We start from the raw sequence: 25,298 nt of genomic DNA, 5'->3' as shown, positions 1-25,298 counted from the left end.
TGAACGAGCTTTCCTGACCATTCAAAAAATCAAATAGAACTTCACGGTTATTTATCTTTACAAATTCTCAGGCGGGGTTTGAACCCTCCCAGCCTGGATGGAAGGCAGAAGGCCTCCCCACTGAGCCAGTGACTCAATTTCCAACAGCTGGCTTCAGAAGTTCATCTCAAAGTCCAAAGTCTGGCCCCATGGGCCTAACTGCCACCTCCCTCCGTACCTCTGGGATATCAACTCTTCCCCAAAGGTACAACCACCCACTGGCAGTCTCTCAAACAATATCCTTAAGGAGGCACATCCGGACAGTCAAACAGCCTGTATCTCCCAGCTCACCTTCCTGGAAGTCACACCAGTCATCCATCTTCCATCTAAGCAGGCGCACCAAAGTTCCAGTCTTGCAGGTAGCCTGGTCCTTCTCCTTCAATCCCCAGCAGGAGACTGCAACTGCTGGGTTAGTGAGTCCCTTTTATACTCTACAAACTCCTCCTCCTCTGCCAGCTGATTGGCTCTGGGGAGGTTCCACCCTTAACCTCCCACACCTGTGTTTGTCTCCATGGTTACAGGGGAAACCACCAGTGTATTTCCTTGACTGTGTCGCCTGGGTTTTCTTCCCCCTCCTTCTAGAACTTTGGTTCCAGGGAGTTTTTGTTCCTGGCTTTATTCTACCTACTCAGACTGGCATAGTGACCCCGTCACATGTGCCAACAAGTCATCGTTGGACTCAGCTGGACAGATTATACAGGCAGACCACACACAGCATGCCATTTTTCTGACAGTTCCACTAGCAATGTGGTATATTTAATTATATGCCCTTGCAATTTACATTATGTGAGTCATAGGAAACGCTCTATTAAAACCTGCCTAATTGAACATTGAAGCTGCATTAGGACTGCTAAAACGCAGGCACCTATTGTAGCACATTGCATACAACATAATCATACTTTTTCTGATTTAAAATGGCGAGTTATTGAAGTGATACCAAAAAATCCAAGGGGAGGAGATCCTAAGATAGCTTTAAACCTGAGAGAGCAGCGATGGATTTTTCGCTTGAATACTACACATCCAAGAGGTTTAAATGCTGCTGTGGAATGGTACTCCTGTATTTAATAATATGGATGTGCTTCAGAAATAAGTGGTGGGAGGTGGGCAATCTGTTATAGTGGATCATTATTATTTTTTATTTTTATTTTTGATTTCAATATTTTGCATTTTTATAATGTTTTCACACATTTAGTAATTTGGCAGTGAAGATCACCAAAAGTCATTTTGATAATTGAGATTTCAAAAAATGGCTGATTAGGTTTTCTATCCCGACGTCCATTTCTGTAGTATCGACCTTGAACATTTTACAAGTTTTCCATCATGTCGGCCTATTAATTGACAGCTCAGCCCTTTTAAATATGGCGTACCAATGGCAGTCCTTCCGCTGATACCGGAAATGAACGCCATCACACCATTATGTTTTAAGCTGACAAATAGAGCAGTTATAAGTACGTGTTCTCTGGACTTGTGCTAAATAATTTGACATTTTGCAATGCATCTGTTGTTATTTTAAAATGAACAGCAAAAAAATTTATTGTGGATTACATTGAACCTTTTTATATTGCAGTAGATGAGCCCTTGAAAAAGGATTGTTTCGACATCCGAAATACTATCCCATGTCGGGCAGAGTTTACTGGGCAATCCAACTTGGAAAATTTGGCTTCTATTTATTAAGCTAAGTAATATGGCTAATTTGATGTATTATTGTGATTCTAAGGAGCACATCACACGAGGCATTAACACAAGATATTTTGCATACTGAAAAATACAACAAAAAAAATGCACCAGTATTGACCAATGATTTAAGATAAGGCGGAGTGTGAAAGTAAACCATGCTATACGAAGAAGCCTATTATGAAGGTCAAAGAAGCCTAGTATGTATATTCACTTTATAGGTTCTTGGTGAATGGAGTATTAACTTGGACACTATTGGTACTCTTTGTGATTGTGGGTCATATATTATATATACACATTACAGAGAACAGCTTCCTAGTGATTGAACCTGAAAAGCTAAAGAGAGAGAGAGAGAGAGCAGATAGCCACAAAGGAGAAATAACCCCACAAACAGCAAATAACACCACATCTTGTGCTATGACTGCCCTGTCTCCAGATGTGATCTTGGAATTGGAATGTTTTCCAGAAGCTCATGTTTAGTGAAATTGAAGTCAGTTTCACTAGTATGCTGTTTCTTGTTTTGTTGATAAGTGGTTTTGGTTAGTTTAGTATTAGGGACTTTAAGCAAACCCTAATTTTGACTATTGAGGATTTAGAAGTTAAGTTGGAGGCTAAGTTAGAGATAGTTCTGGGTATGTTAGCCACTTTAAAATGTTGCTGAATCTCCAAATCCAAAACTGCCCCTTGATTTACAGAAGAGCTCTGCTTCTAAAATTGGAAAGGCTGTAGACTAGAGAGAAGTTGGAGAAAGCCTAAGCTAGAGACAAATAAAAACTTGTGTAGAGCTCATCAAGTAGTATACCACGAGGCAATTACAGTATCTCAGTAATGAAGTATCTATAATAATAAAAGCTCATGTATGTCTATCAGGACATAAGAACATAAGAAATTGCCATACTGGGTCAGACCAAGGGTCCATCAAGCCCAGCATCCTGTTTCCAACAGTGGCCAGGCCACGATACAAGTACCTGGCAAGTACCCAAAGATTAAGTATATCCCATGCTACTGATGCCAGTAATAGCAATGGCTATTCCCTAAGTCAACTTGATTAATAGCAGTTAATGGACTTCTCCTCCAAGAACTTATCCAAGCCTTTTTTAAACCCAGCTACACTAACTGCACTAACCACATCCTCTGGCAACAAATTCCAGAGATTAATTTTGCGTTGAGTGAAAAAGAATTGTCTCTGATTAGTTTTAAATGTGTTACTTGCTAATTTCATGGAGTGCCTCCTAGTCCTTCTGTTATCCGAAAGAGTAAATAACCGATTCACATCTACCCATTCTAGACCTCTCATGATTTTAAAGACCTCTATCATATCTCCCCTCAGCTGTCTCTTCTCCAAGCTGAAAAGCCCTAACCTCTTTAGCCTTTCCTCATACGGGAGCTACTCCATCCCCTTTATCATTTTGGTCGCCCTTCTCTGTACCTTCTTCAGTGCAATTATATCTTTTTTGAGATGCGGTGACCAGAATTGTACACAGTACTCAAGGTGCAGTCTCACCATGGAGCGATACAAAGGCATTATGACATTTTTTGTTTTATTCACCATTCTCTTCCTAATAATTCCTAACATTCTGTTTGCTATTTTGACTGCTGCAGCACACTGAGCCGATGATTTCAATGTATTATCCACTATGATGCCTAGACCTTTTTCCTGGGAGAGTAATTCCTAATATGGAACCTAACATTGTGTAACTACAGCATGGGATATTTTTCTCTATATGCATCACTTTGCACTTGTCCACGTTAAATTTCATCTGCCATTTGGAAGCCCAGTCTTCCACTCTCGGAAGGTCCTCTTGCAATTCATCACAATTCGCTTGAGATTTAACTAATTTGCATAATTTTGTGTTATCCACAAATTTGATCACTTTACTTGTTGTACCCCTTTCCAAATCATTTATAAATATATTAAAATGCACCGGTCCAAGTACAGACCTGAAACTTGCATGTGTACTAAAAGAAACCTATGGATGTGCACCTTGCTTCCTGAGGTGTCTGTTTCATTCCTGTAGTCTACGCAAGAACAAGCTGTGAACCATGCAAGGGAAAGTGCATAGTGTATCCAGTGGACATGCCAAATGCAGGGCCTTGGTGGTGTCCTATGGGCAGCGTCCCATAAGAGACGGAGAATGGGCAGCACTGCCCTAGGGATCAAGGGACCCCTGAAGCTCGTGAGCTATGACAAGTTGGAGCAGCCTGCATGGCCTGACCAATAGCTCCAGCAGATGAGATTGCAGGGGAAAGGATCGGCCTTTCTAGGGTCTCAGGGAAAAGCTAAAAAGCTCTGGCCTTCTATGTTTATTGCTCTAGCCAGTAAGCCTGCAGGTAGGTAAACCTGGAGCAAATACACCGCAGGCAGAGAAATGCAGCCCTGTTTCCACTAAATTTGATCACTTTACTCGTTGTACCCCCTTGTGAGATGTGACGTATAGTGGGATGGGAGCAAGGAGAGTGCTGGGGTCAGGAATGGAGGAAGGGAAAGAATGCTGGGAACATCCCTGGAGGGGAGAAAAGATGTGTTGATGGTGGAGAGAAGTTGTGTAGATTAGGAGGGAGGGGGGTGGAACAGAAAAAGTTGATGGTATGAAGGTAAAAAGGGGAAGACTCAGGAGTAATTTAAAGAAAAGTGTCTTTACAGAAAGGGTGATGGATGCATAGAACAGTCTTCCCATGAAGGTTGTAGCAACAAGGACAGTATCTGAATTCAAGAAAGAAAGGAACAAGCCCAGGCCATCTCTGAGGGAGTGGTAGGGAATGTAAAGCTGAGTAGTTGGTGTGGATGGGCAGACTAGAAAAGCAGTCACGTTTGTATGATATACATTATTCCTTCCCCTTATCTCCCACCTTCGAAATCAACAGCAATCTCATGGTGAGCACAACTCAAAAGTTCCCAGGTGTGAGGTTCAGGATACCCTCAGAGAACAGCAGCTGTCTGCATGGGAGACTGACTAACTCAGTTAGTAGAGCATGAGGCTCTTAATCTCAGGATCAAGGGTTCAAGCCCCATGTTGGGCGAGGACTATTTATCTTGGAGGAGAAGTCCATTACCTGCTATTAATTAAGTTGACTTAGAAAATAGCCACTGCTATCACTAGCAACAGTAGCATGGAATAGACTTAGTTTTTGGGTACTTGCCAGGTTCTTATGGCCTGGATTGGCCACTGTTGGAAACAGGATGCTGGGCTTGATAGACCCTTGGTCTGACCCAGCATGGCATGTTCTTAACAGATGGAAAGGTATGAGAAGGGGAGAGCCTGTCTTAGCCCATCATTGTAACAAGAGAGCTCTGGAAGTGGTAGCGGCCTGCACAGGCCAGCAGATAGCTCAAATGGATGAGGTCGCTGGGGTGTGGGAATCTGGGGAACATGTGAGACTGCAGCAGTCCACAATAGAAGCCAGAGAACAAATGCAAAGGTAGGAGAAGGAATTGAAGGCAGATGTGGAGAGGCTATGTTAGCCTGTCAGGTGTAATGGGCACTTTCTGCCCTCACTCCCCCCTCACCTAAGCGTCATCTCTCAGCTTCAAAGTTTTTTGGAACATTCTGATATTTTTGATCTTTTTCAGTTGGGTTTTACTGCACAACACACAGAAATGGTTTTATTAGCTCTTACTGAGGCTCTTCACTAATTTAGACAAAAGTCAGTCAGCAATTTTAGTTTTACTTGATTTTACTGCACAATATTTTACTAAATGGGCTTAGAGCTCATGGCAAAGGAGGATTAGTTTTAAATTGCTTGGGGATTCTTTTTCTATATTATGGTCTCATAAGTGCAGAGAGCTGCAAGGCTCAGTACTGACACTCATTTTTTAAGGGGGTAATTTTATAACTGCCAACATAACAAAGTTGGCAAATAGATACATAAGTTACATTAATTGTCAAAGTCAGCTTATGTGCATATATTCACTTTGAAAATTTTCCTACCATAACTACCCATACACATTTACCCCTGCTAATTTATATGCATATGTTTGAAAATCCAAAAGTATGTGCAGAAATCGAAACCCCTTCCCAGTTCTGCCCCCAGGAACATCTCCACTCAGTCCAGGTAAATTTATATGCATACAAGACAGTTTTTTTTACCCATGAAAACTGCTTTGAAAATTATTTATTAGAAACAGAAACATGACAGCATAAAAAGACCATATGGCCTATCTAGTCTGTCCATCCAACCAATTAATTTGGCTTTATAATACCCATCATTCCCTCAAAAATTCCCTGTATTTCTTTCATGCTTTTTTGAATTCAAATACTGTTTTTGTTGCCACTATTTCCACTGAGAGGCTGTTCCATGCAATCACTACACTCTCTGTAAAGAAATAATTTGTAAGATTAAATTACTCTTGAGTCTACCCCACTTTCATCCTCATCCCATGACTCCTCATTCTAGAGCCTTCTTTCCATTGAAAGAGTCTTGCCTCCTGTGCATGGAACTTTTGGAGATATTTAAATGGCTCTATTATAGCTCCCCTATTTTGCTTTTCCTCTAGAGTATACATGTTTAGATCTTTAAGTGTATTCTCATATGCTTTGGAATGAAGATCACTGACCATTTCTGTAGCCACCCTCTGGACCAATTCCATCCTTTTTATGTCCTTTTGAAGGTACGGTCTCTAGAATTGTATGCAGTATTCCAAATGAGGTCTTAGCAGAGACCTATATAGGGGCAATATCGCCTCCCTTTTTCTGCTGACCATTCCTTTCCCTATGCAGCCAAGCATCTTTCTGGCTTTTGCCATTGCTTTATCCACCTGTTTGGCCACCTTAAGATCATCAGGTGCAATCACCCCAAGATTTCACTCTTTTTTCATGCTTAGAAGAATTTCACCCCCAATATTGTATCTCTCCTTTATGTTTTTGTATCCTAAATGCATAACTCTGCATTTCTTAGCATTAATTCTTAGCTACCAGATCCTAGACCAGTCTTCAAACTTCGTTAGATCTTTCCTCATGTTTTCCACACCTTCCTGGCTGTCTACCCTGTTGCAGATTTTGGTATCAGCAAAAAAATAACCTTTTCCCGACAATCCTTCTGCAATGTCGCTCATGAAAATGTTGAAAAGGATTGGTCTACAGACCGATCCCTGAGGCATGCCACTAGTAACAGTCCCTTCGTCGGAATGAACTCCAGTTATCATGACTCTTTGTTGCTTCCCACTCAACCAGTTTCTAACCCAGTTAGTCATTCTAGTGGCCATACCAAGGACACTTAGGGATAGATATTCAAAGGGCAACCAGCTAAGTAACTTAGATAACACTTATCCAGCTAAGTTGCAAGCATATTCAGTAGCACAGTTATGCTGTTGAATATCTGTGCACAAAACACTACTTAGCTGGGTAAGTGTTATCCAGCTAAATCTAGACCTGTTCGATAGCAGGTCTAGATTTAGCCAGTTGACTTATCCAGCTAAGTATTACACCGCCCTGATCTGCCCATTGCCTGCCCATGTTTTCTCCGTCGAAAAGATAGCTGGATAAGTGACTTATCCAGCTATCTAGCGGTTGCCGAGTTTACCCAGATATTCAGCAGCTGCTAAATAGCTGGATAAGAACTACGTATCCAGCTATCTCCTGTTTGAACATTGGGCCCACAGTTTATTTATGTTGCCTACATATCAAAGGCCTTTCTGAAATCCATGTACACTACATCTAGCACTTTCCCTTGATCCAATTCTCTAATCACCCAATCAAAGAAATTGATCAGATTCATCTGCTTCCTTGGATCTAGCAATCCACAGTATTGCAGAAACTTCACTATCCTCTGTTGTAGCAGCGATTCCATTAATTTGCTCACCACAAAATTCAGACTAACTGGCTTGTAGTTCCCAGCCTCCTCTTTACTTCCACGTTTATGAATAGAAACCACATCTGCCCATCTTGGATTTACTAAACAAGCATCGAAAAGGTTAGCCAGTAGAGCTGTTTAGTTCCCTTAGTATTCTCGAACATATCCTATCTGGCCCTCATGAACATATTTTTCTGAAAATCATTTTAGGTTTACCTCAATTCCAATCTTATTTGTGTTTGTTTTATGTGGTTCTGCTCCTGGCCCTCACACAATGAACAGCAAGCAGAAATATTTGTTAAGCAATTTTGCTTTTTCCTCATTTATAGCAGTAATGAAGAGGCCTCAGACAGCTTTCATGGCAGGCAGGAAGAGAGAAGGCAAAGAGGGTTTGTCCTCCCGAGCCTCTTCCTTTTATTGTACATTCATACAAAGGCAGATGATGTGTCATTACATGATTGGCTACTTTCCCATAGCAACAGAAGAGTCATTACACCATTGGCTTTGGCTCAGGGGGTGTGCACGGATCATATCATTGGCTGCTGAAATCTATACCTCCTGACTTTGTCCTGCCTCTGACTAGGGAAAACCCAGCCCCTCCCCCAGGAATTCAGGGCCAACAGGTATCCTTTCCCAGGCAGAGACTTAAGCACAAGTGATGCTTTTATTCAGGCAAATGTCAGGGAGAAGGGAAGTTAGTGTTTAAACCCTGAAATGGCTTGCTGGCAAGCGCATATTTCCCACATCTCACCCTTTCTGTTTTTGTTTAGGCAGCTCAGTAAAGCTTTAGACCCTTACTGAAATCTGTTATGTCTTGGTATGGGCTGGAAATAGGGGAAGAGGGATTATGGAGAGAAGAAAGCTGATTCGGCGTGGTGTGCCAGCCACCGATGAGCTTCTGAATCTCCATATCACCCAGAGCTGGTGCAGGTGGTGTGCCAACTCTGCAGGGCTCAAGATTCCCTATTAGGCATCTTACAAGACATCTTTATATCCGGGCTGAGAGCAAGGTTTCAATATGGATATGAGGTTGGGTATGCACTGAATACAGCATCACAGGCAAATAATTAAGACAATTACAGTAATTATAATAGAAATCACCCCTTTGAGACCAGAAATATCAGGGAGCCAGGACCATAGCCAGTCCCATGGAGAAGTTGGTATTCTGTCTGAAAATGGTGCATCAGCAACCATGGTTTCTATCTGCTCTGTGGTATGTGTGAGGTTTGCTTTATAGTCTGATATGTACACACAGCAATGAGATCCAATTAATGCACAAACACCACCCTTTAAGCTAAAATTGTGTCTAAGGTATAGCTGTTCTGAAATGCTACTTCTCTAATCTGAGAGACATTTGTTGTAAGTAGTTTTAATGCATGGACTGTCTGATTAAATATGGCAGTTGTCCAGTTAGCTAGGATGTGTAAGTCTCTGTAATTCATATCTGTCCCCATTGGGGGAAACTGGCTTCTAGCTATCTGAGTTTCTGTATACTTTTCTATGGGATTATTTATCGCCTCCCTTTTGTTACAGTGCCTTGCTTTGGGTAATTTTTGACTGCATAGTATGAGGGGAGGATGTAGCCTAAAGTGCATCTGTCTCTCCATCTTGGGGAAATGTACATATATGCTCTACGCCCACATAACATCCATATGTTTCCTAACAGATTAGTGGACATGTCATTGGTTATCTTTTGGGCTATATAACTACAAAAGGTAAATCCTTCATCCCCTCTATACTTTCTGTACCTGCTTGGGTCTCCCACTGCACATCCTGAAATCTGCCAATTGCATACATATATGGTATAACTATGCAAGTGTTCAGTGATTAATACAAATGTTCAGTTACAATATGGATATTTCCCACCTGAATTACCTTCCCATCCCCTGTATCATAGTCCCAACAAAGAGCGGCAGTCTCTTGAATACGGCTACCAAGGTGTAGTATGGTATTATTAACTGGAGAGTTAATGAAAACCTCTCTGTAAAGGATAATTAGTCCATACTGTAAGGTTAAATGGTACAGCATGCATCAGTAGTTCTCCGCAGACTTGGGTTGGCATGTGTGTGCAGAATCAACAGTCTGTTCGATTCAACAGGTGTGAAAAGTTCTGTGCAGAGGATGTACATGTTGTTCTGTCAGAGTCCTTGTTCTGAAATCGCCATAGCTGGAGAAATAAGGCAAAGGAGGAGGATGCAGAACACAATTGTTAATGAGTTGGCATTCAGGCAAGAAAAAGCGGCTAATAAGTTCTCTGGAGTTTTCTCAAGGCCTTGCTGTTCTAAGAGTTGTGCAGATTGGTTGGATAGGGCCTTGATCTGTCCCCAGGTCATGTGGCGCAGCTTTTTGCAAGGAGTCCGGTCTCTGTCCTTCTGAGGGCTGTGGAGGCTCAGGGAGAAGTTGGGGATCGGGTCCTGTAGACCTGGACACCTTTCCATCGTTCCACGGCTTGATACCTGTGGAAGCAAGCAGAGAAACATATCCTCGTTCCCCATTTTAAGGGAACGGGACCGTACCAGACATTAAATATTCTATACAAAACTGATGGCTGTGGGTGACTAACCCTAGTCCCATAATGATTACTCATGGCTGTGGTCTTAAATTTGATATGTTTGGATGATTTAAAGTGATTTAAAACAATACTTTGTTCTTGTTCAGCCAGTCCTTCTTAGGGGGAAATCCAGGGGCAATTATCCCTCCTTTTTGTTTTTGTTTTCAAGAGCTCTTAAGGGTATGATTGGCTCTCTCCACAATGGCTTGCCCTGTGGTGTTGTAGGGGATGCCAAATAAGTATTTAATGTTCAATTATTGACAAAATTCATGCAAAGGAATGGCTGCAGTAAGCAGAGCCATTATTAGTTTTCAGAAAAGAGGGTAACCCCATTATCAAGAAAGTTTTTATGCAGTGATCAATTTTCATTCAGTAAAATAGCAATAAATGTAAATTAATCATTTAAAGGAAAAGTCATTTGCAGTAAGCAGAATCAAATGACAAGTATATTAGACATTACATTAAACATATGTTACACAAGACTGACAGATATTCATTCATCTTGCAAATATTAATTTACACAAAACTGACACATATTCATCCATCCTGCAAATATTTCTTGCATCAAGACAGACAACAGATAACACATAATATGAGCTAAAAATCTTATCAAAAAGTTATCAAAAACAAAATTAGATCAAGGATCAAAAGTCAAAAGTGAAAAGGTGTTAGAAAAATGTTAAAATAAACTGCAAAGTGTCCATCTTCACATCTCTTCATGGCAGCGTCAATCTGGAAAATATTAAAAACTGGCATACAGCAAAAAATTACTAAGGTAAGGATTAAAGTAAAATTCTTACTTTTTTAACCTTGAAGAAATCAATTCTATGATTCAATTTAATAAAATCAATTTGGATTTGCATGAAAAGGCTTGGGAGGGATTGCTTTATATGTAGCAACCTCTATCAGTAAAAATTTTAAGGTTCAGAATTCTGTATAAATTTTCTGAAAAAGAAAATAAAACAGAAGTGTCCTTAATACAGAAGGTCTGTAGGCCTGAAAAATAAAAACTATTATACAACAGAATTATTAAAACAATAATATAATATAGCTTGTAGAATAACATAGCGCCTCCTAGTGGAGACCCCATCATTACTTTATAGATTGCAACTATTGTTCCAGGTTGCAATCAGTAATACTCTGAGCTTACTTTCAATGTGGAATATCAGAATAGAATTTCTTCTTATAATTATTAGAATAGGAAATTAAACACGCTGTTTGCTCAGCTCTGGCTGCTGCATGCTAAAGTTTGAAAGTATTAAAAGATTAAAGACATATAGAAAGTAGAGAGAGAAATTGCAGGACTAAGTCCAGGTTTTTTTTCTTTCTTTTCAAAAGTTCTCCCTCCCTCCCCCATGAGTGGCTAGCAAGAGTTACAGAAAAGGGGGGGAGGAGCAGTGTTTCTCAAAAGAAAAGAACTGCACCCAAGGAGTTAATCCTTCAGTCAATAGGAACTTGAAGATAGCTTTGTTTAACAATTGATCACAGACAATGGCTGGCTGATTCTTTGCAGACAAACACTATTTTTTTAAAAATCTGTGCGCTGGCAATTCAAGCAATTGCTTATAAACTTAAATCTCAGAGAAATGGAGTCATTTTAAATGTGAGCCAAATTAACTTTGCAAAAGGGAAATTTTCACATGTAATTTATACAGTATATTATTCAAATTTCAGTACAGTTTGTAACATAAGGTTCAGCATTCACTTTGTGGGGGAAAATACTCTCAAAGTATGCAGATTTTTTTTAACTGAATTTCAAATAGAAACTACTCCTTAAGCATGCAGTCCCTCTGCAACTGAACATCGAAGACCAGTAGAAACCATTCTTTCCAAATTTGTACTGTCTGCACAGTTACTTTGCCTAATCTGGTCTGCAAGAGGTCATTGAAGTGTATAATTAAATCAATTTTTTCATAGTGATATTTTCTTTGCTTGTAACGCAGGAGTGCAGCTGCCTGGCCCAAGGTCTTATACGCTGATTTCTTTGAAGACCTGTGGGCATAGTCACTGCACATGGCACTCAACTCTATTGCTGCCACACCTAGTTCTTTGTTTCTTTCTGTAATGGGAAAGGCTTGAATCCCTTTCAATAATTCCTCCCTTGTGAGATTTCCATGTTCAAGGTGGAATCCCATGCTGACCGCTGCACATAAATTGTTACCGGGAGCAGTGGTTTGAGATAGTAATTTACCTGCACAAATTGATGATGCAGAATTAATGACTGTCTCAGGCAATGGCAAATAAAGGTTCAGGGAGTGGTTAGTGGGGGAAGGGGGTTGCAGGCAAGATGGAGGAAGGCTAGTTTTTCTGACCTCAGTGTTTTCTATTTCCTGGGGTCTTTTCTCTGAGGTGGATGCAGAGGAAGCCTCAGGAGCCATGTGATTGTGTGTCCCCAGATGTTCTATTTCATTTTCTGTCCCCCTTTGTTCATGGTTCTTTTCTGGGATCGGGAAGGCTTGAAGTCCTTCTAATAATTCTGTTTCTGTAAGGTTTTCTTTCTGCAGTTTCTGCTGAAATTCAATGCTAATCACCCCACCCAGGCCAGGTGGTGGCTCTATTGTTCTCAAGGACTGCTTTTCTGAAGAAATGGGGAAGGTGTGAATTGCTTGTGCTTTGGGTGTAGGTATGGGGAGCTGAGGATACAAAGAATTTGCTGTCTCTGAGGAAGACTGAGAAGATGGGGGAAGGGTATGTCTGCCTGCTTCTAAAAGCACATGGTTTGAAACTGCTGTTTTTAAACCTTTTTTTTCTGTGCGTTCGATGGCTTCTGTACATTTTTGCCAAATTAATCTTTGCTTTATGGGAGCTCTGGGAGCTGTATGAAGATAATTGCCGATTGAGATCCATTCCTGGGTATTTAGAGTTCCAGACTCCATCGAATACCAAGGGCAACGGCAAGCTATTTCACTTATTAATTTTTCTAAGTCCCCCAGGCTGACTTGCGCTATTTTTCTTCTGGTGATGAAATAATGATTATTGATGATTTGCTGCAGCTTTCTGGCATGTAGCTGCTGCTGTACAGTCAAATCACTACCCATACTAACGAGTGTGGGGAACAAACTTGCTAAAAAATACTTAAATACACTAAAAAGTACTTTAATATACTTATGATTAGCAGATCTGTTGAACGGTACGTACCTTTAAGCTATGACCAGCCGAAATAAGCATGGAGTTTATCATCACTGTCGCGGGTCACCAGATACAGCAGTAATGAAGAGGCCTCAGACAGCTTTCATGGCAGGCAGGAAGAGAGAAGGCAAAGAGGGTTTGTCCTCCCGAGCCTCTTCCTTTTATTGTACATTCATACAAAGGCAGATGATGTGTCATTACATGATTGGCTACTTTCCCATAGCAACAGAAGAGTCATTACACCATTGGCTTTGGCTCAGGGGGTGTGCACGGATCATATCATTGGCTGCTGAAATCTATACCTCCTGACTTTGTCCTGCCTCTGACTAGGGAAAACCCAGCCCCTCCCCCAGGAATTCAGGGCCAACAGGTATCCTTTCCCAGGCAGAGACTTAAGCACAAGTGATGCTTTTATTCAGGCAAATGTCAGGGAGAAGGGAAGTTAGTGTTTAAACCCTGAAATGGCTTGCTGGCAAGCGCATATTTCCCACATCATTCTTCTTCATATTTCTCCCATGCTCCTCTGAGTCTCACAATGACACTTTTGCACTTCCTCCTATTACCGCATTTGCTATTTTTCTTCTATTTTAATTTTTGCATTCCTAACTACTTTCACTGCTTCTCTTAGCTTTTCCAGATATTATCACCTTTCTTCCTCTTTCTGTGATCTCTTGTATTTTATGAACACTAAGCTTTTCTGCCTTACCTTTTCAGCTACTTCTTTAGAAAACCATAGCAGCCTCCTTTACCTCTTTCCTTAATTTACTTTCCTTCCAAAAAGATTGGTTGCCCTTGTAATAGCTCCTTTTAGTTTTGCCCACTACTCTTCTGCTTCCCCTAGAATTTCCCATTCAGCTATCGTCTCCTTGAGGTACACCCCATTTTAACAAAGTTAGTTTTCCTGAAGTCTCAGACCCTTTCCTTTGAATGAATCTTCATCTCCTGCACTGTAATATTGAACCAAACTATCTGGTGAATATTGGATCCCAGATGATCATCCGGTACAACATCAGAGATTCTTTCCCCATTAGAAAGCACCAGGTCCAGTTTTTCCCCCTCCTGTGTGGATTCCATTACTGGTTGACAAAACAGTTCTCCTGGATCTCCCTGCTTCTAGAAAACACTTCAGCCAGGATGTCCCAATCAATATCCAGCAGATTGAAATACCCTAGCAAGAGCACCTCCCCTTTCATAGCAATTTTGTGAATATCCTCCATTAAGTATCTATTCATTCCTTCTGTCTGATGAAGGTCTGTATATTACATCAATATAAATAGATATTCCATTCCCGCCCAATGCTGAAGAAGCGGCATCAATCTCTGGGGCTGTCAGAGCCTACATCAAAGAACACAAATCCTCAAAGTGCGGTACATCAGCACCATTGATGCTCAAGGTCCCTCTCCACATCAGCCATCACATCGGGAGCAGGAACTGGGGACGCTCCAAAGCACTCCTCAATACTCCGTTGCGACAATAAAGGTAATGAAATATTAGAAACAGTTCCTCTAAGTCTTGTCTTACATTTAGTGTGAGGCATTACTACAACTGGCACGGCAATAATCTCGCAAGAAAAAAAAAATCTTAGGAAATCAACGAGAGAGGCTTTGGCGTGCTTCTCAGTGAGCGGCCCATTCTGACCTTTTCAACAGTACTATCTATTACCTCTTCTGGCTCAACAACAGTAACCACTTCCACCTAGACCTCGACAGCATGAACACCATCAGCCTAAAACAATGCAGCAGGCCCAGCCTAAAACTGTGCCCAGTTTTTAATAATTCTGAACAGTCAATGCGCCTCCATTCTGGTGGGGGGCAGAAGCCAGGCTTTCTTGGATGTGTGGCACCAGATCATCAAGGACCTCTGGATCCTCAAAATTGTGGCATCTGGATATAGTTTGTGTTTCTCTCTGTTGGCATCCCTTATACATTGCTTAGCCTAGATCTAGGTCACTTGACGCAGCTTTGCTACAAGTGCAATCTCTTCTCCAGCAATAAGAAATAGAGCCAGTACCTCTGTCCCAGCATGGACAGGGCTTCTACTCCCTACAATTCCTCATCCCCAAGAAATCAGGAGGATTGAGGCCCATTCTGAACTTCAGGCTTCTGAACAAACATCTGCTCATGGAGAAATTCAAAATTAATTCCCTCAGCATGATTTCCCCATACATCCAGGAAGGGGAATGGATGTGTAATCTTGATCTCAAGGATGTGTATGCTCAAATATCCATCCATCCCTCCCACAAATGCTACCTTCATTTCAAGGTAGATTCTTACTATTATCAATACAAGGTATTCCCATTTGACATGTTGGCATCTTCAAGAGTTCTTACCAAATGCCTCGTATTACTAGCAGCACACTTGTGTCATCAAGAGATTCTGGTTTTTCCATTCTTGGACAACTGGCTCATTACAGCGAGTTCTCAGGAGGAAGTGTTTCTCTCCCTACACAAGACAATTCATCTTCTTCAGGATTTGAGTTTTATGGTGAATTACAAGAAGTCAAATCTAGTGCTGACTCAGAGAATAAAGTTCTTTGGAAATGTATACTCTCAAGAGTGAGTGTTTTTACCGTCAGAATGAGCAAACATGAAATCACTCATTCACAAACGTGTGACCTTGCGTCACTCTTGTTGCATTAGGTTATTTGGAGGCAGCCATTCATGTTGTCCCACTAACCCACCTTCATATCTGCTATCTGCAGTGGGATCTGCGCTGCCAATGGGATCAACTGATTCAACCATTGTCAATGATCATACAGGTTTCTGAGGACATGAAGCGGGAATTGCACTGGTGGCTAAATCCCTGTGTGCTTCAGGATGGAGCTCCACTTTGCACTCTTTCTCATCAAGTAACCTTAGTGACAGATGCCTCCATGAAAGAATGGGCTGCCCACAGACCCAGGGCACTTTGTCTCTCAAGGAAAGCTGATTTCAAATCCATCTGCTGAAACTAAGAGCAATCAGATATGTTCTGACAATATTCACACATCTTCACAGATATAACATCTTGACTCAAACTGACAACCAAGTTGCCAACAAACAAGAAGGCATAGGGTCATGGACTCCCTGTCAGGAAGCGTTGATTTGGAAGTAGGCAACCAGAAATCAGGCTGTTTTATATCTTTCAGAGATCTCCAACATGTTGGCAGATTGCCTCAGTAGAGTATTCCGCTGCACAAGTGGTCTTTGCAACAATCAGCAGCCAACAAACTATTCAACTTATGGGGCCTTCTGTTGGATGACCTATTCACATCAGAACAGAATAGAAAGTTGGACAAATTCTGCTCAATCTGATCCAGCAATCTCAAGTTAGCTCAGAACTCTTTCCTGCTCGACTGGGGAACAAGCCTCTTGTACATTTTTCCACCAATACCACTGATTGCTAGAACATTACAAAAGCTGCTGCAAGATCATGCTCGCTTGATCCTCATAGCTCCAGCATGACCTAGACAGTTGTGGTTTGTATATCTCATACAACTTTCCAGCAGTCCTCCCATACATCTGAGGACAGACCCTGATTTAACTCAGAAAGAAAGAATGCTGTTTCATCCAAACTTGTCATCCCTCACACCCAGTGATCGCTGATCTATCTTTGCCCAGAGAAATTGAAGACATAATGGTTTTGGGTAGGAAGTCTTCAACTAGGAAAAACTATGCCTTTAAATGGAAATAATATTCCACATGGCACCAACAGAATGCCTTGGATCCATTCTTTTCTGAGCCCAAGCATCTGTTAAAGTATTTACTCTCCCTTTCTAACTCAGGCTTCACTTATCAACTATAAAGCTACATTTCAGCACCATAGTGGCTTACCATACTACAGTAAATGATAAACCTATCTCTATTCATCCTCTGGTGTCAAGATTTATGAAAGGTTTATGGCACGTGATGCCTCCATTACAAAAACCTCCAGTCTCATGGGACTTGAATGTTATCCTTTCCTAATTGATGAAGCTGCCCTTTGAACCATTAGAGACAGCTTCTCTTAAGTTCTTGACATGGAAAGTGGTATTTCTTATTGCAGTACCCTCCACTAGAGAGTCAGCAAACTCCATGTTCTCATTCACTATCCACAATACATGCCATTTTTCCACAATAGGGTGATGTTCCACACCCACCTGAAGTTTCTTCTGAAAGTTGTTTCTGCTTTCCACATTAATCAATCCATTGTATTGTCCACCTTCTTTTCGAGACTGTATGCAGATGAAGGAGAGAAGACCCTTCATGTATTAGATTGTAAAAGAGCTCTGGCGTACTACAAGAAAAAATGTCAGCCACATCACCAAGCTTGGTAACTATTCATATCGTACAATCCTAACAGGCTTGGCGAAGCAATTGCCAAACTTATACTGTCCAACTGGATAGTGAACTGCATTCAGCACTGTTACACTTCAGCAGCCTTACAAATCACTTTGTTAAAGCTCATCAAGTGAGAACTATAACCTCTTCCATTGCACACCTGTGAGAAATAATTCTTAAAGACATATGCAAAGCTGCATCTTGGTTGTCAGTTCACTCCTTTATGTCCCATTACTGTCTGGCCAACCTCCCAAAGGCTGACAGTAAATTCAGACAGGCAGTTTTGCAGAACCCATTCTCACAGTAATCTACTCTCCACGGTGGAGTCCGGATTGCTTATTCAATAAACACTTTGCTGCAACCCTCAGCTTGGGACTCCCCACATTAGGGATGTGAATCGTTTTTGAACGATTAAAATTATCGTCAGATAATTTTAAAATCGTCCAAAATCGTTAGAGTGCACGATACAATACAAATGCCCCCGATTTATCGTCAGGGGCATTTGTATTGTATCGTTATATAGGGCATGGGAATTATTTGGGGGAGGGCGGGAAAACCGGCACACCAAAACAACCCTTAAACCCACCCCAACCCTTTAAAACCAATTCCTTACCCTCCCCGACCCTCCCAAACCCCCCCAAAATGTTAAGTTACCTGGTGGTCCAGTGGGGGGGGGGGGGGGTCCCGGCGCAATCTTCCGCTCTCGGGCCATCGGCGCCATTTTGGCTGCCACTAATTAAAATGGCGCCGATGGCCCAATAAAAAAAAACCCCACCCGACCCTTTAAATCAACCCCCTACCCTCCCAACCCTCCCAATCCAATTCACATCGCTAGGGAGGCCCAACCCTTTAAATCGACCCCCCACCCTCCCGATCCAATTCACATCGCTAGGGAGGCCCGTGCTGCTAAAAAAAAACCAAAAACCTCCCGACCCCCCCAAAACCTTCTAAAATTACCTGGTGGTCCAGGAGGCCCTTGGGGGGCCTCGGGGAGAGGAGAGATCCAGGGGGGCCTCGGGGAGAGATTTCGCGGCATCAGCTGTTCTAAAAAAAAAAATAAATAAAATGGCGCTGATGCCCCTTTGCCCTTACCATGTGACAGAGTATCCGTGCAATTGGCCGGCCCCTGTCACATGGTAGGAGCACTGGATGGCCGCGCCATCTTTAAAGATGGCGTCGGCCACTTTACTCATCAGCCCCTGGCCGGCGCCATCTTTAAAGATGGCGCCGGCCATCCAGTGCTCCTACCATGTGACAGGGGCCGGCCAATGGCACGGATACCCTGTCACATGGTAAGGGCAAAGGGGCATCCGCGCCATTTTTTTTTTTTTTAGAACAGCTGATGCCGCGAAATCTCTCCCCGAGGCCCCCCTGGATCTCTCCTCTCCCCGAGGCCCCCCCTGGACCACCAGGTAATCTTAAAAGGTTTTGGGGGGGTTGGGAGGGGGGGTCGATTTAAAGGGTCGGGTGTTTTGTTTTTTTTTAGCGGTGCGGGCCTCCCTAGCGATGTGAATTGGAATCGGAAACAATTCCAATTCACATATCTTAACGATCAGATTCCCCCCCCTCCCTCAGCCGAATCTGATCGTTAAGACGATCTGGCACACGATTCACATCTCTAATGGCTAATTCAGCTTGCTTATCAATGGAAAATGCAAGTTTGCTTTCCATAAACGGTGTTTTCCGTAGATAGCAGGATGAATTAGCCATGTGAAATAAAATATCCACCCACCTCCCTACAGAGTCAACTACCTAGCTAGAGTTAGCTCTAATATCGACTGGGTGGGCCTATGAGGCAATGCCCGCACGGAAATTCCCACACACACTAAGTAGAACTAAAAGCTGTACCAGCCAGGAGAGATGAGTCCATTTGGTGCTGCCAGATGATATCACCCACATCCTAATTCATCCTGCTGTCTATGGAAAGCACCATTTATAGTAAACAAACTTACTTTATTTTTTTCTCTGTTCCAATTCTCCTTTCTTCCTTGCAGTAATTATCGTTACATCAAGGTTTCTTTTGTTAGCTGCAGTTTTCTTAAAAGTGTTTGCTGCTTTGTAAATTTTAGAAACATTATAAAAAAATTATTTATATGAAAACATAACTTTTTAATCAGGTTTTTACTAACTGATCCCTGTTTTTTAATAAATCTTTTTTAAATTTGTTTGGTCCTTTAGATATTTATTGGATTAGTTTTAGATAAACAGGTTATGCTTTTAAGAGTTTGCCCTTCTGGATTTTTTGTCTCTGCTTCTATTGAATTTTTATTATATTTTAATTCTGATTTTATTATGATCCCTGGGAATTTTGGGGGGATTAATAATTGTTCTTTGACTCTACTCATACAATATATGTATTTTTAAAATGCTGTTATTATGGCTGTTTAATTTCTGCTTTTACTTGTGTTTTAACTAGTGTTGCAAAGTGATGTATTTATTATTTTATGTTGTTGTGTACCAGGTCTTGAGCTTTGAGAAAGGTGTGATCTAAATATGAGAAATAAATAAATAAAATTATACAATGCAGAGAAAAACTTCATAGCTTTAACAAGTGTTCCTGATTGAACCCGAAAAGCTATAGAGAGGAAGAGCAGAAATCCACAAAGGGGAAATAAACCCAACAGCAAGCAGGGCCGCCATCAGGGCAGTATTCTTGGGCCTGCAGTATGGGGCCCCAGGATCTACTGCCACATATGGGGGCCCGCTGTAGCGGGCCCTCAGCAGCACATCCTGTTTTATGCGCACAGAACTCCTTGCTGTATCCGGAGCAAAGCGTGCACATGGCTGCAGGTAAAAAAAAAACAAACTGCTCTGCTGAGATCGTAAACCCTGCCATAACTCACTATACCTACAGCTGGGATGGTGCTGTCGATTGCGGGTAAGACTGAAAAGCAGCCTCGGAAAGGTGGAATTTTGCACAGCCCGTGAGTAAGTCTAGGGAGGGAGCCTATTCCAGCCTAAGGTTTAGCAAGCTCAAAGTTGGGAACTGGGTGGTGGTTGGGGTGGGGAGGAACATGGGGAGACCCTGGGCTGAAAATCCGCCTCTTAAAACATTTTCTTTCCCTGCCCCCCCCCCCCCCCCCCCCCATGACAGCTAGGAGAGTTACTCCGTATTCAAAAGTTATCCGGCTAGGGAAGTTAATCGGATAAATCCCCCCCTCCCAAATAACTTTAGCCCTGCTCATGTAGCCAGGTGGACTGGACTATGGCCGCCTAGCAGGCCCTCCCTGGGCATTGGTAGCACGGCCGCTGCATGCTCACTCGCCGCTTTCACTCCTGCCCTGCTGTGGCCCACGTTGTTTCCGGGTTCAGGATTTCCTCAGGAAGGAAGTTGGGTTTTCAAAGAGAAGGGACCCAGCGATGGCCGCGCCCGTGCTCCTCCGGGTAAAGCTTTGCCCTCCTCCTCCCCTCGTGATGTCAGCGATCCGGGGCCCCGGGACAGGAAGAGGAGCTGCGGTGGGCTGGAGAGAGACACAGAAGAGGTTTTTTTTTAATTCTTTCTTTTCGCTTTGAATTTGCAGATAAAACAGCTGCAAACATTGTTGCATATACTTTATCCACTGAATGCTTGTGGCCCAGACATTTTGGCTGTATGGGGCCTCAAAATTCCTGATGGCGGCCCTGACAGCAAGACACCATGTCATTTGGCCTAACTGTTCCAGTTTATGTATCCTTCTTCTGTTCCTCTCTTGTGTATCTGTGCGTGTGAGAGGAGGAGTAGCCTAGTGATTAGAGCAATGGCATGAAGCTGAGAGAAGCCAGGGTTCAAATCCTACTTCTGCTGTTGACCATTCTTGTTAACTTGGGCAAGTCACTTTATCTCCCGTGCCTCAGTTACCACTTATATTATAATTCTTTTGGGCAGTAACATATCATACCTGAATAATTACTGTATAGCACTGTATATGTCCAGTAGTGCTATAAAAGTGATAAGTAGCATTATTATGTATGCTGAGGCATTATTTTCTATCTGTGCTTTGGGCGCAGCTTTCCGTTACATACAGAAGAAAGGCATGTGCTGTTTCTATATTCCCTGATTAGTGTATGTGTTTGTCTTTCTTGGCTATATTGTATGTCTTCTCGTTCTATGTATCCTTGCTTTGTATTCTTTGTTCATGCTTCACAATGCACCTATTATCCTTTTATATCTGAGTTTCTTCCAACATCTTCTCTTTTCCCTGACTACCTAGATCATGCAGCAGCATCTCTAATGGACCAGCATATTGCAGACCAGGCTTGCTACCAGTGGATGCTTGCATGCATTTCCCAGGGTTCAGAAATTTGCTCTGGAGATGAAGAGATGCTATTTGACAGATAGTTGATCATGATGCCTTCTTTCCTGTTTCACCTGCTGCTTGTGCTGTCTGTGAGGCATCCTCAATGATGGTCCTTTTTTCAGTCTAAAGTAGATTTGCTGATGCTTTACCTCCAGAAGCAACAAGAAAAGGTGGAGAAGGATCCCTGAAGGTAGATAGAGGACTACCTTAGCCATAGGCTCTGAAAATTCATTACTCTCCTTCCTACCTATCCATTTGGAAGGAGGAAAAAATGTTTGCAATTTTGTATTTTTTCTGTGTTGCATAAAAGCTCTTTATGATTGACATTTGGTGTCAAGTGTGGAATTTCCAAGGCATTGTGGGATATATACATGAACAATAGATCTGAGTTCAGGAGCGTTAGTGCAAGTGTATGCTGTTTGTATAGTTGTGAATGTGAGAAAGAAATATAAATGGGAAAGAAAGGGTTGGAGGAAGGCATAGCAAATGTGTAAATATAGAGAACTGAGATGCTTGTTATGCAGTGGGTAAGTAGGGTCTAGCAAAGTTACTTTACAATAAACAAGTGTTGTGATTTGTCTCTTTAAAAGCAGCAAGAAACATTTCCAAAAGAAATATTTTTGCAGCTCTTTCTTGCAACTTATATCTAGGGCTTCTGAGTTTAGGTTTTAACTAATAAGCCCCAATAAAACATACCAGATGCAAAAAAAAAATAGATGTTTATTAGATAAACACAGAAAATAATACCACTTCCCTAGTACTTTCTCACACCTCCTTTGCCTAACCTGGATCCTCTGCTTTGCTTTTGTGCCTTTTCCCCACTAGCATCTCCTCAGCTGCATAAATGTATGAATTTGTTTCAACTGGAAAAGGTGTCTAACAATAGTACCTGTACATGAAAACGTGGATAAAGTAAACACCTAAATTTACAAATTTATGAATACCTAAAATCAGAACCCCACTTATATTCAGAGACCCCAGCTTCCTGCAGCACATTTTTCAAGATTCTTTGGCAATTATGCAGTATATGTGCATAATCTTCTGACTACGCAGAAAAGGTCAATTTTTTATTGAAAACCATTCACATTGTTTTAAACAATATTTATGAATCACAAAAATGAGAGAGTCAAACAATCAGAATGAATACAGTATGAATATAACTCAATAAGAGCATTCACAACATGTTTCATACATTAAATGCGGCGACAACACTGGTGTATGCCTCAGAGAACCATCAAAACACCCACGCATGCTTAATAATTGCTTATTTTTGGCTTGACAATGCTGGGTCATTTATAATCATCTGTCCTATTCAAAGTCTCTTTTTTTTTTAAACTTACCTTTTGCAATTAAAATAGTTACTTCCCTTCTGTGCAACGAATTCTTCATCCAAAGGCAGTGGCTCTAAATTCACCGAGCACAACGTTATGTTTCAAGCTGAGCTCTGCGTCGGGAGTTAGTGTATCAACAGTGTCAGCGTCTCTGCATGCAAAGAATGATTTAAAAATAATGAATTAAAATGGCAACATATTGAATAGACCTACAATTACTGATTCTTAATAATGCACATTCATCCGCTGCTTACTACATCTACAGTAACATGCCATGTTAGAGAAATGCCGTGTCATTCAGCGTTGGGACTGATGTTTTAAATCAGGTTTAGAACGTGATTGCAACATTCACCTCATCTAATTGATAGCTGTAAAAAAAAACCCTGCTATCGGTTAAAACAATTGACTCCACTCGATCACAGCGTGGTGACGGAACCAGTGATATGCAATCAATACACGATTTGTGAGATGCAAAAATGATCATGGCCACATTTCCACAGCAAGTGGGAAAATAATGAAGGTTTCTTGTTTTCCAGCTGGCAAATTAAAGTTTGTGGTTTATCTTCTACAATGCTCTTGTGGCTTATAATATGTGGGACAAATTTCCAGGTCTTTTTCATACATGCCTGTTGGAACATAAAAGTTGCCTTAACACTAGGAAATCACAGGCACCTATATCGTGTCTCATTTTGTGGAAAAAGGACATACTTTCAACAACATTACATGGTCTATTTTGGAACAAGTCGCGAGTGACTGGAGGGGTGGGAAACGGGCTCAAATTTTAATAAGACACACACAACAGTGGATATTCTTTATGAATTCAGTGCTTCCTGTTGGGGGGGGGGGGGGGCTCTCCTATAAAGCAGAAGCGTATTCTCATTCTGGCTAATCGATATAAAGCTCAAATTCTAATGCTCCAAGAGACACATCTTACTGATCAAGAACATGAAAAGCTTAGGGTTGGCAGGGTAGATCATATAACTCCAGACGTAGAGAGGTCTGTATAGTTCTGTATACTTCTATACTTCGTTGTCCACCGCACGTTGGCGGATGAGGATGGTAGATTTATTATGATTGATGGCTTACTACATTCTATCCCTTTCACGCTGGTTAATGTATACGCACCCTGTACTGACCAATCAGAATTTTTTCATGATCTCACAGATAAGATAGCAATGTTTGGGTTTGACTAATTATGTGTAGGCGGTGAATGGAAGCTTACTCCTGATCCGTTCATTGATAGGACATCTCAGTCCAGATCTCACATTCCCACTAACTTGGGATTCTGGGACCTTATTTCCACTTTTCGCCTTACAGACGCCTGGCGCCATTTTCATCCCAGTGACAAGGACTTCACGTTTTACTCGCCTAGGCACGGCTCCTATAGTAGAATAGATTTTTTTTTCTCTGCATCCCAAATATGTTATCACATCTAGATAGTAGCCAAATACTTTCCTGCACTCTCTCTGATCATTCCCCAGTGGAGCTTTGTTTCACTTTTGAAGTTATTCAGTCTAAGCCTTTTACCTGGAGGCTTAACAATTCCTTGTTGGGGGGATACACATTTCCCTGATATAGTTAAAGAGGCGACAGTGGAATTTGATCTCCACAATCCAGAGGGAGATTATACGCTGATCCTGTGCTGGGAAACTTTTAAGGCCTTCTTTAGAGGTAAACTAGTTATTAGCTTTGCTAGCCATATTAAATGGGAGAGGAAGCAGAAGGAATCTTAGTTGCTTGATGAGATCCGAGACTTGGAAACTAAGCATAAGTTGCCATAAGGACTCTTGCAGCCCTGGACAAATGTAGAAGAAACTTGCAGTCTTTGGAACTTTATAAGATTGGAAAGACCCTGAAGTACACTAAGCTCCGGTACTAGGAGCATGGGGACAAATCGGAGGCCTTTCTAGCTAGGATTGCTAAGAAAAGAGCATGTAAATCACATATTGCTCAAGCATGCCGGCCTATGGGAGGGCTCACTGCTAATACCCGTGAGATAGAGGGAGACGTTTGTGCACTATTTTTGAGAATTTTACATGGTCTGAGAGTCATAGGTTTTTAGATGATTTGGGTTTACGATCCCTCCCTAACTCTCAGAGGGAAATGCTGACTGAGTCCATTTTGTTGCTTGAAATACAGGCGGCGATTAAAGGCTCTACCAGATGGTAAATGCCTGGGGCCGTACGGGTTCTCCATTGATTTTTTTAAAA

The 25,298-nt window shown here is 41.7% G+C and overlaps 1 protein-coding gene across 1 annotated transcript in view; it reads left to right on the top strand.

Annotated features, from left to right (window-relative positions):
• NPFFR1 (neuropeptide FF receptor 1) overlaps positions 1–25,298 on the top strand; it is a 214,434-nt gene that overhangs the window by 56,338 nt on the left and 132,798 nt on the right. Inside the window, exons 3-4 of the mRNA XM_029610687.1 lie at positions 21,671–21,797; positions 21,887–21,947. Of these exons, the coding sequence (XP_029466547.1) occupies positions 21,671–21,797; positions 21,887–21,947 (188 nt within the window). The remainder of the gene's footprint in view (positions 1–21,670; positions 21,798–21,886; positions 21,948–25,298) is intronic.

This window comes from Rhinatrema bivittatum, chromosome 7 (assembly GCF_901001135.1).
Source record: "Rhinatrema bivittatum chromosome 7, aRhiBiv1.1, whole genome shotgun sequence".
Classification (NCBI taxonomy): Eukaryota; Metazoa; Chordata; class Amphibia; order Gymnophiona; family Rhinatrematidae; genus Rhinatrema; species Rhinatrema bivittatum.
Note: the sequence above shows the minus strand (reverse complement) of the source record. Positions and strands in the feature narration are given on the sequence as shown.